Source organism: Chenopodium quinoa, unplaced genomic scaffold (genome assembly GCF_001683475.1).
Source record: "Chenopodium quinoa cultivar QQ74 unplaced genomic scaffold, ASM168347v1, whole genome shotgun sequence".
Classification (NCBI taxonomy): Eukaryota; Viridiplantae; Streptophyta; class Magnoliopsida; order Caryophyllales; family Amaranthaceae; genus Chenopodium; species Chenopodium quinoa.
Genome location: NW_018743616.1, coordinates 3424242 through 3439883, shown reverse-complemented (window position 1 = coordinate 3439883; position 15642 = coordinate 3424242). Strand labels below are relative to the sequence as shown.

Here is a 15642-nt window from a genome sequence, read left to right as displayed (position 1 = left end):
TTTACCTTCCTAAAAACATGTATTAAAAGACAAATAAGAATTTTGTTTGGGGGACAAAGGGAATATTTTTGGTCATACTTAAAGTTGGAGATGGCCAAGAAAAACTCACATATGAGAGGAAAAGGAATGAGGATATATATGGGTATGAAGTAAACTCTTCGTATAATTTTTTTTAACTATCATTGTATTAATTTGCTACGTAGTAATACCATTGGACTTGCTTGTGGTTAGGATTTTCTCTATTGTGAGTTTCGTTTAAAGCGGGCATGAAAAAAGCATGGCACAAACACGAGCACGTGGTTGGCAAGATATGAGTTTTTCTCATGTCTTGAACATCATTGGAAACATTGGAGTTGCATGAGGTCTATTGTAAATTCTGTTCAAATATGAGATGAAAAAAACTAGCATGACATAAAATGAGCACGAGGTAAGCAAGACATTTTTATTTTTGAAAGAGTGTGAGAAAGGCTTGGTACATTACAACAAAAACAAATTAATTTGGCTTAAATACATGCACATTCAAGACACAACATAATAAAATGACATATGGACTTGGGTTGTGTTTGGTCTATCCTTTTAAAAAGTTCGAGACAAGCTAGGCTTTAGGCATATGGGTCTGATATGAGAGATACCTACAACTATCTTTAATTGAGTATGGTGGAAATCCCTCGATACTTTTTATAATTTAAATTAAAAATACGGAGATTAAGGAATATCAGTTTATTGTTTATGTTCATGAAGATTGATTATCAATAAAAATTCATTTATATACGTAGTGCCAACTAAAAATCTAATATTATTGGGTTGTTATAATCATGCTATTGTAATAAATCAAAGTATTTTTTGTTTTTTATTAATTTTGTATTTGTATATTTGGGGGGAAGGACGGAAATGATGAGTGGTGAGCCCATGAAAATGCACAGAAACGCACTAACTCCCACATGACACAACAAAGCACGCACACTTCAAGGGCAAGAAAGAAAACACAAAAAGAAGCACCAATAATCCAAATAGTCTTCAACTCATCATAACTTAAGGGAAACAGAGGGGCATGTGTCTGATGTCCATTATACATACGCGTGTACTTTTTAGAACGCTCGTTTACATAGTACATAATCTATATCGGGTACTTTTACACTCTTTTACACTCGAGTATATAATGAAAATTCCGAGATAAGGCGATGAGGTGTGTGAAATGAAAACTAAAGGGCACTAACAACAATAATATCCCATCAATTAAGAGTGTGAACCCAATATAGTTCAGTTGTTTTCAAATCTAAGCACTTACCAGTCAATAGTAGTGGCACTCAATTTTATTTGATCACAACAACTTCTTCTAAGTTCCCTGTGTATATCTCTTTATCCTTCCTTTCTATACAAGAACACCCACCTGAAAGATCTAGAACTGCTCTTAGGTGCAACATTAATCAAGAGGATTAGCACTCGAAATCGATCGAGGATGGCAAAATACAGCTAATTTTTTACAAGAAAAATGGGTAATTGTTGGTTTAGATGGGAGCATGATTCAATCTACACAGTCTCTTCAGATCCCAAACCAGGTTTTTTTTTTTCTTTCTTTGTTCTTTGTTTCAAATCTAATTACTTTTATTTCTTTCTTCATTTCTAGTCTCTTATTAAAATGATCACGAAAATTTATGTACGAGTGTATAGTATACAACAGTCACCCAACCTCTTGTGAAAAGGGTTCGATTCTTACGGTAGCATGGGGATTGGAGGAATGGGGTGTAGGTGTTGCTTGGTTGGGCTGATAACCCTGAGGTACGGCCCGTGCCCACGTGTGCTTGTCAAATAAAAGCAATTGTCACCTCGAAGTTATAAAATTGTTATTTTAACGCGTAGTTAAATTTTGAAGTGACTTTTGTTAGATTTGGGGGTGGCTTTTGGACAACAAATGAAATTTTGGTAAATATGTACCGTTGTATACAATACAGTCGTACACAAGACTTATGCGACGAATGAGCTAGTAATAACGTGCACGAAATTTTCAGATTCATCAACGCAGAACGACGTTGTGAAAGAGAGTAAATTGCCTTCTAACGCTAAGGAAGTAGAGGATTTACGTGGCCGCGATTCAGTGACAAATCCACTCCTAGTTTTCACCTTCCAAGAACTAAAAATTATCACTGAAAATTTTAGACCAGATCATTTGTTAGGAGGAGGTGGTTTTGGAAGTGTTTTTAAAGGTTTCATTTCAAAAGATTTAAGAGATAGCATTCAACCAATTCAAGTAGCCGTTAAGGTTCACGACGGGGACAATAGTTACCAAGGTCACAGAGAATGGCTGGTAAGTCATATACTCCCTCTGTCCCAAAAACGTGACTACATTTAACGTGTGAGAAAATAATAATGGGTCATATTTAACTTTTCGGGTTTCAGGCCGAAGTCATATTTCTTGGACAACTTTCGCATCCTAATTTAGTGAAGTTGATTGGATATTGCTGTGAAGAGGATCATCGTGTGTTGATATACGAGTATATGTCACGAGGCAGTGTGGAGAACAATTTGTTTTCAAGTAAGCTTTATTTGTACCATGTAAATTACTTTGTTTAATAACTAAAATATAGAATAATTAGTTGTTTGTAATTAGTCATTTAATATGAGTTAGTTGCAATTAGATATAATTAGAATTTAGGTGTCTAAACTGTCTATTAAACTAGGTGTACCTAGAGCTAGGTAGTCAATTAGGTACACCCAACTCCCAAATAAGCAATAATACGGTTCAATTTTTGCTCATTTGGATAATCATTTGGAAACTGAAAATTAGTAGAAATTTTTGCTCATTTGTATATAAAATGAGCAATTCAAAAATAAAATTTTGAACTCAAATGAGCATAAAAGCATAAATTTTAATTTGCTTGATTAACCTATATTTTTTTTAGATTGCAATTTTATGATTATGCATGTGTAATTCAACATTTGTAATTATATAGATAAAATTGTGATGATATGCTTATTGTGAATGACTGAATGTATCCTTGATAAACTTGGATTATCTTTTTCATAAATGTAAATTGCTGCCAATGTACGCAGAGTCCAATTGTAAGGATTCAAATGTGCATCATAAAAAATAAATACACATTTATAATATTTCCTGTATTTTTTAAATTGTTCTACTTTGAGTGAGGACATATATTTCAATTCGCAACTTGGTCACTATAATACTCGGCTTTTTATTTCGAATCGATCGTAATAGTAGATTAGACACATATTATTAAAATTAAAAAAAAAAAAAAAAAAAAAAAAAAAAAGGGGGGGGGGGGGGGTAGGGAGCAAAGGAGGAATCTAATAAGTTTTCTAGTGGGGTATATTTAAAAAGTAATATAGAATAGAGGGAGTATGAAAATATACAATTAAATTACAATTTTTTTATAGAATTTTTTATTTTTTTATTTTTTTTGTTTTAATACGAGTACACAATTTTTATATTTTGAACAACATTTAGACTAGTAAATAAAGTTATGCACAAATTATTCCCCTCACTCGGCCTATCCAAATGAATAACATAAAATTTAGACAAGTCAATATTAACCCATAACTTAGTTCACCAGCATAATTGTATATATTTAACTCATAATAACATATAATTTTATTATAGGAGTATTGCTTCCCCTATCTTGGGGTATCAGAATGAAGATTGCTTTTGGTGCAGCAAAAGGACTCGCTTATTTACACGATGCTGAGAAGCCTGTCATATACCGAGACTTTAAGACATCTAACATCTTGTTGGATGAGGTGGGGAACTTACGTTTTAATAATACTACACTATGTTTTCTATCTTTACCTTACAAATGTGCTTAATTTCACACCCTTATTTACTCCGTTCAACATTCATATATACATTACAGGATTACAATGCAAAACTCTCGGATTTTGGCCTTGCTAAAGATGGGCCTGTTGGCGACAAGTCTCATGTCTCCACTCGTATAATGGGAACATATGGATATGCAGCTCCGGAATATATCATGACAGGTAAACTGTCAATGTATGACTATTAATTCTGAACAAAGGGAGTATTGGTTATTAGTTTATTACAGTGTTATTAAACAAGTTACTGGTGGATGTGTAATTGCAGGTCACTTAACTCCTAGGAGTGATGTTTACAGCTACGGTGTAGTCTTACTTGAGCTTCTCACAGGAAGGAAGTCATTAGACAAGTCACGACCAGCAAGAGAGCAAAACCTTACAGACTGGGCTATTCCTTTACTTAAAGAGAAGAAAAAACTACTTAACATCATAGATCCTAGACTTGGAGGAGATTATCCTGTAAAAGGAGCACAAAAGGCAGCCATGTTAGCCTATCATTGCTTGAATCGCAACCCCAAGGCTAGACCACTTATGCGCGATATAGTGGACTCCCTTGAGCCTCTTCAAATCGATGACAATGAACCTCAAATTTTGAATGGTCAAACCACTTTGACTTTCCAAGCCGAGGTTCCAAAAACTATCTAGTTACATGTACAATACGCTGAGGTTTGTCGTCTGTGACATGTAGTCTGTTGATATATTTTCTTTTTATTAAGGACAATGAGATGTTATGAACTAGGTATCCTTCTAAGCAAGGTTTTAGCTAATTTATCATCGATCATAGTAATTGGGAGGTGGAATAGTTGATTGATGTACTTGTTTGAAAAGTTTTTGTATTTTTGGCTTTATAAAACCTTCACAATTTGTCCTTAGTTTGTATGTATTAGGATCTTGTACTAAAAGCCTGATATTATTCTAAAATGATAATCTGATTTTCATTAAGCTAATTTGTGTACAGGATATTGCTCTAATGCTCTCACTGTGTAATTAATCAATCTAACAAAATAGACTGTAGGCTACATGAAATCGGTATGCTACAATATTTCATTTTTTATGCAGAATAAAGTTTGATCTTAATTTAGAGTTGCTCACCATGCCAAAAGAGGGCACACCAGATGAAATCTTAAGCGCTTACATTTTTATTTTTTTTATTATTAATTTTTTTTTTTAAGGTGGTAGCCGATGGTGATAGCCTGATAGGCTATGTACTAAGTCTTACAAAAGAGGAGAAAACATGGACAAGAGGGAGGGAGATAAGTATCAAAGATGGTAATTAGATTGTGACAAAAGAGTTGTGTCGAGTTTTATGGTAGCAAAAAGGGTTGAGTTTTATAATTGCCAAATAAGTCTACTTCAGTTAAATCATTGCTCAACTCCCAAACGGTGAGTCCCAAGTTCCTAACAGTATACTCAACTCCTTCACCTGCCTTTGGCCGTTTGGGTGCACCTAATTCTAGAACACCGGAGTTCATAATTGTAGCCTTAAATATAAATATTGCAAAGGTGAAATTTAGCTAGAGCGATATCTATACCCTAGGGATCAAGCATCATAAGCTGGTGTTCGCTGTTCAGCCTATTCTAGTTACATACAATCATACTTCAATCTAGAATAAACACTGCTTCACGAGTTTATATTACAAATCACATTCCACAGCCCACGTAAAAGATCCCCACCACCCCCAAACACCCTCAAAGTAAAAAATAACCCTTAAATTCCATAAATACTAAATCCCATTCCTTACCTTTCTTGCATCAACATGCTACATAACTAAAATAGATTTCAGCCATCATCTACTCTACACATTCATGGGATCTGGAAGACCATGTACTCTACCACTGCCCATCAGCAACAAACAGACTCTATCTCACCTCATGATTTAGAACCACATGTAACAACATGTGACTTGAATTCTTCAAGCTCTGCTAAAACCTCTTCTTCTGGTCGGTAAATTAGATCACTCATACGCCATATCTGCAGAAAAAATCATGTAAGAAGACATCAGGGTTTCTGTTTAAAGCTAACAAAATTATGTTAGTTGAATGATGTGGTAAATCAGATTATCAGAAGACTGATACAGCCTCAAATTAATTGTAGATTTCTGTCACTTCAAAGCAAAGGACTTGCTGGCTCCTTTAGATTAAGGCTTTGACTGAATAAAGCCAAAGTACTAATGTAAAAAAGGGCTTGTCAATAGCTTGAGTATTAATTTAGGTCTAGCAACAAAGTGGGAAATTAATTTATATTTAGGCTGATGCGGCAACGTCATGCTTCAACTTAAATGAAAACTAAAACGCATTTCTTTCTCTCTTTGAATATGGTCGTTTGGTTCATTAGGGAAGTGAAAATTCCCATGAAATTTCAATTTGTAAGAATTAAGTTCCTTCATCAAAATCATGGGAATTCATCAAATTTGTTTGGTTGAAAATGGAGGAAGTAAATTCCCATAGGAATTTTAACTTACCCGGGGGAGGGGGGGGGGGGGCGCAAGTAAATTCCCATGTTTTGATGGAAGGAAAAACTCCCATGAATTGTCATTGCCCCCATTTTCACTTTTTTGTGTCAACCAAACAAGAAGTCCAAAATGAAATTCATGGGAATTTTGAATGCCCAAGAAATTAAGCCAACCAAACAACACCTTTGAATGAGCTAATATCATGATTACGGTCATGAGAATCACGAGTCATGAGTCAGGACATCTAGTGCATATGTAGCAATCAGAGATGAAAGGTACCTGTAGAGTTCCACCGCCGCCACTAGAATCACAGTCATCAGAAACACTCACAATAGTCCAAGCATCATAGGTATTCCAATGAAAATCAACCACCTTATCCCTGTATATAATTCAGAAAAGCAAATTTGCTCAGTTGTAAGGCGACCTCATCTATTAGAACAAACACAGCAGTCAGAAAACATACAAAATACTTTTGAAAACAAAGGCTAATATCAAATTTGCATCAAAAGCTTTTTTAGGATTAGCATTAGACAGAACCATGAACTGTTAAATTTTTTATAAAGACTTGATGTCAATTATTCTACAAGATGACAATACAAACTTATTAGCAGAGAAAATCGTTTAATGGAACATGTAGAAAGATTTGATGAACAAAAAATTTCCGAGTCTTTAAAATATCCTATAAACACAAAAGAAATGAAAATATCAACATGTAGAAACATATTAAGGAAAAGCCAAACCTGTGTCCAGCATGCTGAAAAAAGAGACCTGGAGGAGCATTCGGTGTTCTTACCCCACGCTCTTTCTTTTTACCAACCTGGAAAAAATAGCAGAGGGTATATCAAAGAAGTTGTACAAGTGGTACAAAAATGCAGAAACAACAACCAAAAAAAAAAAAAAAAAAAAAAGGAGGCCAGGATATAATAAGATGAAATGCTTGAAATATCTAAGTTTTATTAAGTATTGTAAAATCTTAACTATGTCACTAATTCACGATCGGATAACCCTTTAATAACACACGCCAAAAAATTATAATATCAGCAAAGCACAGAAATCTCAAGACTTTGTTCTATCTGGCTTATTTAGTCTCAAATTACCTAGTCTGAATTTGTTTTAGCTTTGAACTTTAACTCGTATTATTTGAATATCTGAGTTATATGACTATATCCGACTCATTTGTCTGAACTTTATTACATAAATTTAAGTTAATTCCACTGTGGCAGAACTCATTTGTGAGTGTGTCAAAACTTATTATTTGTGGAACTTATCTGAACTTTATTCCCAAGAAACAATATAACCAATGCACAAGAGTCCCATGGTTATTCTTACACTAGATCTATGACTTAAATAGATGATGTACTTGCCATGGTTGGTATGTATTCAAAAGTCAATTTCATATAATCTTCAGACAGATATTAGCAGATGTTCATAGTTATTAAAAGAAGGAAAGTGGGGACACTGGGGCAAGAGAGAATTCAGCAATTGACAAATACAATAAGCACTAGAATATGAAATCAAAAGCTAGAACCCTGGCATATTTCTTTTACTGTGAGCAACTTTCAGCACATAAGTTAAACCACAAGTCCAAGCAACTAAACTAATTCCTATCTCCTGAACTCCTCTGCCTATAGTTGTTTTATCCACAGGTCTCCAAAAACATTACAAGAGTAAATGCTAATTTTCTTTACCTTCTCATAGTCCCAAATGTTGAGAACACCATCCTCTGCAGCACTTCCAAAGACAGTTGGATTGTCAGGAGACCACTGAAATTAAGGATGTGTTAAGAACAGAATTTGCAGGATTATAGAATGTGGTTACAAACATTATGCGAAAAACATTTAGAACCTGGACACAAAGAACTGCAGCTTTGTGGCCCTCAAATTTGTGAACAGGTGATCCTACTCCGTCAGAAGTAAGATTACGCCGGTCAAACATACGAACAGAGCTATCAGCAGATCTGAAGAAAATAACACAGAAGCCATGTCAACTCCTACAATAATAAAAGGGTTATTACTGTTATCTAGCAAGGGTAAGGCTGTGCATATTTTGACCTCCCAGACTGACCTACGAAGGGATCAAACTATATTCCTATCCTTCTTCTCATATGAATATATAATAGATGAGCATATCTCATGTATAAATGAAGCAACCTAATACTTCACCTGTTCACTAAATTGCAACACGTTGACTTATGCAATATTCACGTACTTTACTCTGACTAACTTTTATGATTTATGGTTATGGAAAAATAGAGTCATGTGGGATCTTGTTAGATTTGCCTCATTTCATACTTTCAAGAAAAATAATAATTATACACTTATTGATATATAAAAATATTAGAGATTGAAATAATGCATTGTCAAGCGTGAAATGAGAAGTGTTACATTTTAGTGAAACAGAGGAAGTACAACATAAACGGAAAACTCAGTGATGCAGAGCATACCCTGTGAGGATGTAATTTTCATCAAAAGGATTCCAGTCAACACAGTGAAGATCGGCATTATGAGCCTTCTCAACCTGTCAAATTCAGGACCAAAGCACCAAGTCATGTAACAAATAGAATCAGAGTTAATTACATATAGTAATAACAAAATTTAAAAGATAAGTTTAGACTTAAAATAAACATATAGTCTATTTAGTTGAAAGGGTAGAAAATCCCTTGAAAATCACTATCACAATAGCATCAATTAAGGGAATTTACAATAGCATTAGATCACCATTAATTTATATAAAATTCTTACTGCTGAGGTCAAATGGAAATTTCATCAATTGGACCAAATTAGAATAGCATTTGTCATTCAAGTTTGTAGCTCAAAAAAGTAAAGATACATTTTGAAATCTGCTATTATACATGGTATATGATACTTCCTCTGTTCCACAAATATTGCAACAAGAATGAAATTACGCATCCCAAAGCACATTTTATATGTTAAATATCCATAATTATATAAGAGTAAAAATTATAAAAAGTTAATATTGTGAAAGTATTTTACGAGACGAATCTAACAAGACCCCACAAGATTATATTTTATTTTACGTATAAATCATAATATGTGGTCGAACAAGCGTAATGAATAGTACAAAAGTCCAGTTGTTGCAATATTACTAGAATGGAGGAAGTATTATGTATGTGCCTGTGTGCATGTATGCATGTTTGTAACTATAATAAAATAATCAAGTCCGGCTAAAATCACCAAAAAAAAAAAATTAATGACAATTCTACCTTAATGGCTGGATCAGACCCGGTCCGAGCATCCCACAGTATAAGGCAAGAGTCATCTCCAACACTACAGAACTCCTGAGAGCTTCAAGATAATTGCAATAGAGTCAAAACCAAATGATGACACTGCAAAACTCAAGAGTCCCAAATTTTGTATAAATTTCATAGGCAGCAATTTACTAATAACATAAAATTGGAAAATCACCTTTTTGGACAAAATTGCACATCTTCCACAGTATCTTCATGGCCTTGAAAGATACCTCGAGGTCCAACAGAAGGGCTTTCACCATTTTGTTTCACTATTGTCGCCCCCGATCCTTGAGGCTTGTTGGTTGAAGGGTCTGAGGATGTTGTTGTTATGTGGTCCTGAATGCTCCACAAAACTACGGACTTGTCTTTCCCTGCAAAATTATTGATGTGTGACAAATTTCGCAAAAATAATTTAAGCATACTAAAGCAAGTGATGCAAGTACAATTTATGGAGCTCCATTTTCAAGCAACCTGCTGCCATTGCTAATAAAATTGTCTGTCTTTGTACATGCTTTTTTGAGGAAGTATATAAGAGGAGTTATATAGGTAAGATATTTAAAGCAGGAAGAAAGCATGTTTATAAGAAGGATATGAATCTTTCACAGACCTGCTAAATAAAAAATGGTATAATCTACAGCCAATGATCGGCATCTACCTATATAGATCTCCATCTGACTTTTAGAAATATATGAAGTTGAAGGCAATAGTAATGATGGCAAGAAGAACACACACAATCACATTAATAAACAAACCACACAATTTCCTTATATCAGTGAAGTCCCAATAATACCCCATCATCTTACATTCAACACTGGAATCTCATCCATGAGCAAAACCAACAGCCTTAAGGCACCCCTCTCAGGATAACATTATGATGTCAATGGTGCACCATATAACGGGCCTATAAATCTCATTTATAGGTATCCCACCTCCTTGATGTAGTGCTAGGGTAAAACAGTGTGGTCAGGTTACATTGATACAATTCAAGAGAAAACAACCCACTTAAGAAAATCACTTCCCTAGTGGTAATGTGGTATGCTACATTTCCCTACACACAGCTCTCAGAAAAAGGAATGAATCAAACAAAAATCTCCTTAAGATAGAGTAATATCCTAAGGAGTATTACTACTGACCAGTAGGGAAGTAAATTCCAAATATCTACAGGACAATAATATGTTTACAATCAGATTAATGACTCTCTGTTCTAAAAATAAATCACCTCACTACTAGTATGGTACATCCTTACATAAGTTCCTCTTTCCCTAAAAGAAAAATCAATTATTTAAGCACTATTTCACTTTACTCTCTATCGCGTCAGCTTTTTTCCAATCTCTATGTATACTACTTAGTTCTTACCTTTTTCCCTCTTTTCAACTTCTTGCATTTCATTCATTTATATTCAAAATTTACTTTCTAATTTTGAGTGAAAATCATCTAGGAACACTTTATTGTGGTACAAATAGAATATGATCCAACATATATTACCATAACTATAATTTGGATAAGCTGGACTTGATTTTTCAACCCACTTTGAACCAAAACCACTCCAAAATTCCACAGCGCAATGCTGGATTTACAAATAATTGAATCACTTGTTAGTTTTCACACGGATGCAACAGAAGACAGTAAGGTGAAGATATGTGCTTGCTAGACTAGTTATCTGTGTGCGCTCTTTTATTGGATTGGCAGATTTTTCTTTGTGCTTGTAATACTATGAATATTCGCACCTAGTGAATGAACAAAAACTGTTCCCAGATCCTACCCTCTCCCTCCCTCCAACCCCCCCCCCCCCACCCCCACCCAAAAAAAAATAAAAAAATAAAAAAAAAAAACTATAATAAGATGAGATGATTGGGAATTGAATAGAATACCCAGCCAATAGCAAGCTCAAGAATCCATGAAGTCGGACATTCCAAGATAATACTATGAGAAAACATGATAGGATATTAACATCAATGTGATTCCGAAGAAAGAAATACATCACATGAGCATCAAGATGAAGTCAAAACTAGAGGTACTAATAATACAGCCTCCCCACCTCCAGAGAGCACATAAGGTTCCTTTGGGCACATTGCAAGAGCAAACTCAGCATTTTCTTTATGTCCTGTCAATACCTGCAAGAGAGCATGACATATTATGCTTGCATGTTCCTTGGAATTAAAGCAAAATGAATAACCCTAGATATATTATGACAAGAACTGAACAACAGAGAAAAAAAATAATACTAAATAATAAATAAATAAATACAAAACATACCAAATCTGGACGAGAAGGAGTTGCACCTAGCACAGCATGGCGATTGGGTTGAGTCTCAACATCCCAAATCAAAACCTAAAATACAATCATATATAAACTTTTTTTGTAGAGAAAGTACATGAAAATAGAACAAGGGATAATTATAACATTTAGATATTAATTGTTTACTGTATGTCTAGAAAAGGCTTACATCAGGACTATCTGTATGGGTGGCAACAATATGATTGTGCTGAGGAAGTTCCCTGATTCTGTTCACCTGTTAAAACACATTGGGAATAAACCATGATTGCTCATGTTCTCTTCAGAAAGGAAATCATGTGCTAAAAGTAACACTAATGAGTAGGTTCTTTCATAAGATGTCAAGCCATGCATAAAGAGTAAAACCAACTCAAGAAAAGGCACACACTCTCAATGTCCAAGTTGATGACAATTGAAAATAAGCTATAATGTATGTCAACTTTTTATGTTTCCACTTAAATTGTCATCTTTCTGAATTCTCTCTAAAAACAGCCTATCCAGGGCACCAGGCTTGAATAGTGTTAATTCATATTTTACAAGTTACAAACAAACAAAGGACATTTGAAGAGTAGCCATCAGTAACATACACAAAGTTACAAATAATATAATTCCGAACAAAGGCTCTAGCATGAAAATATGAACATCCTTCAATACAAATATGCATATACGAGCGAGTTGAACATACTTGTATAATCAGAGCTCTAGAATTCATAAACAATTTTTCCTCACCTCTCCAGGATGTATAATGGTCTTGTACTTCTTCACAAATGGAGAGCGAGCTTCTTCATTAAACTACACCAAAAAGAAATTTAACATATTACAATCATCAAATGGAAAAACTGAACACGAAATCAACAAAATAAGGCATTTCAATTTTTATGAATCAGGATGGGGTGATATTTTTTTGTTTACAGCATTTATATGTAAGCTTCATCTACTCAAGAAATATATATGAAATTGGAACACATCGTGCCCTTGTTCCCCCAATACGGATGTGACTCACAACCACAGATTACAAAGTGTACTTAGAAATTGGGACAAAAGGAGTATTAAGCAAATTCTACATCCTTCAATCATATCTTGCCACTTTCAAGATGAAAAGCACACCCATAAAGAAAATAAAATAATAAACAGTTTTGAACTCAATTTCGAAATAACTGTCTTTAAAGTAGATTCACGAAATATTAGTTATTCTATATATATATATATATATATATATATATATATATATATATATATATATATATATATATATATATATATATATATATATATATATATATATATATGAAATAAGAGTAAGGAAAGTTGGTCAAGCAAGCACTTAAATTTGAGAGCAGGGAACAACATAAGATAATAAAGATCACCTGTGAGATATGCTCTGCAGCAGCAACTCTTGGCTTTACAATTTCACAGTTTGCTATCACCAGTGTATTTGGCACACTGCCATCGGTCTGAAAAATTACAAAGAGAATAACCATCACAATTAAAAAGAACCATTGTATAAAAGAGCAAAGACAGATTTAAATTCCAAGCATGTGTGAATGCAACTTTCTGAACAAACATTCACTGAGTTCATGCAAAAGAAAATTTCAAATATAAACAATTTGATGGAGAATTGGAGATGGACAATCAAGTAGCTGAAAAACAGAAATTTAATCATTAACGATGCCATTGCTTGGTCCATGTCATGCCATAGCCAACGCCTCTAATGAGGCTTTTACCTATAGCAATTCAAGCAACCTCACCCACAAAAGCAAAGAGGGTTTTCTTAGATCAGACCTGTAATCTGAAAGTCACCTAACTAAACTACAATTTCACAACAGATAAAACATAAGGTATAAATGATTATTTAGTGACATGTTATATGTAATCCATTATAGTTGAAAGTTGATATATAGTCCATCATAGATGTTAGAATATGCCTTAAATCAGTTAGCCACTTAGCCCCCTTTGAATGACTATCACTAATTGTTGTGTGGGCTATGATTTTTTGTTTTTAAGCCTATATTCGGCCTATTCCATTTTAAGTTTTAGGAGTACTATATAAAGGGTTTAACACTTTAACCTAGCCACTATTATAGAGATTGAACTTTCCTCAAGATCAATAAAACTCTCCTCTCGCTTGTCCGTCAACATAGCTAACTCATCGTTAGTGAACTAAATAAAATTTGTGTTCTTGTTTGTTGATTTCTTTAATCTTTCTTGCACCCATTATAACAATAGACGTCTTCATACTTGTTGAGAAACGGAGTATTAGAGGAGGTCTCTCAATCATGTCATTTAGAACTTGAAAAGAAAATTTAAAAGAATTGCAACCCGGAAAACATAAGATGAAAACATTTAAGCATGGAATTTAAGGGAATTTTTTTTAATTTATTTTTTACTATAAATTCATACAGCGACAACATTGTACTACGAAATTAACCACTATTAAGATTGAAAGGAGAGAGATAGGAAGAAAAGCAGAATATGCCTGTTCAGAGAGATAGAGACGCTGCCGGTTCTTGTAAGTAGCTTGCTCGAGCTGCGGGCCCCACCTGCACAAGGCCATGAACACAATTGTTCAAGACACACTAAAAGTATAGGTTTTTTTAGAGTAAATTATAAGGATGACAGATAATTAAGTTGCGCCCATTTGAAGTGAGTCTGTCGTATTTAACTCTTCACAATTAGACCTGCTTATTATTTTTATTTTAACTCTGAAATTAACATCATACTTCAAAAGTTCAAACTTCGAAATGCCAATTATAACACCATGCAGGAATATTACTTATTATTAAAGCTCTAAAATTGCACAAAATGTACTACAAAATCAGAAAATAAGGTAGTTCCACAACTCATACAGTCAAAGAATTTCAAAGGCGGACAATTTATGTTCATTTCATTCTTCAGCACTACATTAAGTCATCAACACTACCCAAAATTAACAACAGATAATAAAACTTTGAAACATTATGTTACGATTAAGGTTCAATTCTCGGCACCATATCAACACTACCAAAATCAGCAACAACGAACAAACAAACAAACAAGAATTTCTCAACTGACATTTATTATTTTTCCAGCCAACAAAACCAAAACGAACACAATTATCAAACTAAGTCAACCATTTCGGACATAAAATTCACCATTACAACAAAAGAAGACGAACATAAACAATCACCAACTAAAAAATGCTAGAAATTAACCAAATAAAATAAAATAAAAAAAAACCCTCAAAAAATGCACCAACTTCATCAAAATACATCACCTAAACCAAAAAATACGCCAATTCAGTCAAATTAGGGCATCAAGAATGCAACATTTCCAAATTTTTGCAGTGAAACAGGAAAATGATAAAATATAAAACCCTAAAAAAGTACCGGCAAGAGAGAGAAGGCCAGACGAGGTTGTGATTAGCGAGCCAGTCGTAGAGAACAGGGACGAGAGATTTCCATTGAGCGTACTTCTCATCAACTGCTGATTGTTGATGTTTTCCTCTCATTTTCTTCTTCTCCTTCTCCAGCTTTCTCTATTTCTTCTTCTTGTTGTTACAGTTGAAGTGAGCTGCTTTGTGATTTACACTTTTACATACGGACAACACTAAAATTAGGGAGTTGGCACCCTATTGTGAATCGCTAAACATCGCCCGCAAATCTTCACATAAAGCCCACAAATTTGTATTGAAGTGACCTTATTGCCCTCGTTTTTAAAAAAAACTACTCACTACATCTCTCTAAAAGCGGCAAGGGAAAGAGGTGGCGGCGACGGCGGAGGAAAGGCGGCGACTTGGTGGCAAGGTAATTATTTAAATTATTTTTTTTAAAAAAAAAAATAAGCGGCGAAGGTGGGGCGCCT

At 34.1% G+C, this 15642-nt stretch overlaps 2 protein-coding genes across 2 annotated transcripts; one reads left to right on the top strand and one right to left on the bottom strand.

Annotated features, from left to right (window-relative positions):
* The first annotated feature begins 868 nt into the window (after window positions 1-868).
* LOC110683086 (probable serine/threonine-protein kinase PBL16) lies at window positions 869-4780 on the top strand. Its single transcript, XM_021859436.1, has 6 exons — window positions 869-1559; window positions 2010-2305; window positions 2398-2533; window positions 3617-3753; window positions 3867-3990; window positions 4094-4780. Exons 1-6 carry the CDS (start codon window positions 1493-1495, stop codon window positions 4468-4470), a joined length of 1137 nt encoding a protein of 378 aa, XP_021715128.1. The 5' UTR covers window positions 869-1492; the 3' UTR covers window positions 4471-4780.
* Window positions 4781-5292: 512 nt separating this feature from the next.
* On the bottom strand, window positions 5293-15383 carry LOC110683085 (WD-40 repeat-containing protein MSI4-like). The gene is made up of 15 exons (XM_021859434.1): window positions 15168-15383; window positions 14279-14342; window positions 13170-13256; window positions 12532-12594; window positions 11975-12040; window positions 11785-11859; window positions 11567-11642; window positions 9704-9899; window positions 9502-9583; window positions 8722-8795; window positions 8124-8235; window positions 7967-8041; window positions 7019-7095; window positions 6558-6657; window positions 5293-5797 (listed from the first exon to the last, which is right to left on the bottom strand). Exons 1-15 carry the CDS (start codon window positions 15287-15289, stop codon window positions 5696-5698), a joined length of 1371 nt encoding a protein of 456 aa, XP_021715126.1. The 5' UTR covers window positions 15290-15383; the 3' UTR covers window positions 5293-5695.
* Between the last annotated feature and the right edge of the window lie 259 nt (window positions 15384-15642).

What these genes read in the sequence shown, in the direction of transcription:
- LOC110683086 (XM_021859436.1), top strand. Translation starts at nt 1,493, where the DNA reads ATGGGTAATTGTTGGTTTAGATGGGAGCATGATTCAATCTACACAGTC. An exon ending in AAGGTCACAGAGAATGGCTG is followed by an intron (nt 2,306 to 2,397) that starts GTAAGTCATATA and finishes TTCGGGTTTCAG; the next exon opens with GCCGAAGTCATATTTCTTGG. An exon ending in GGAGAACAATTTGTTTTCAA is followed by an intron (nt 2,534 to 3,616) that starts GTAAGCTTTATT and finishes ATTTTATTATAG; the next exon opens with GAGTATTGCTTCCCCTATCT.
- LOC110683085 (XM_021859434.1), bottom strand. Translation starts at nt 15,289, where the DNA reads ATGAGAGGAAAACATCAACAATCAGCAGTTGATGAGAAGTACGCTCAA. An exon ending in GTCTCTATCTCTCTGAACAG is followed by an intron (nt 13,257 to 14,278) that starts GCATATTCTGCT and finishes GTAATTTTTCAG; the next exon opens with ACCGATGGCAGTGTGCCAAA. An exon ending in CTCCTTCTCGTCCAGATTTG is followed by an intron (nt 11,643 to 11,784) that starts GTATGTTTTGTA and finishes GCTCTCTTGCAG; the next exon opens with GTATTGACAGGACATAAAGA.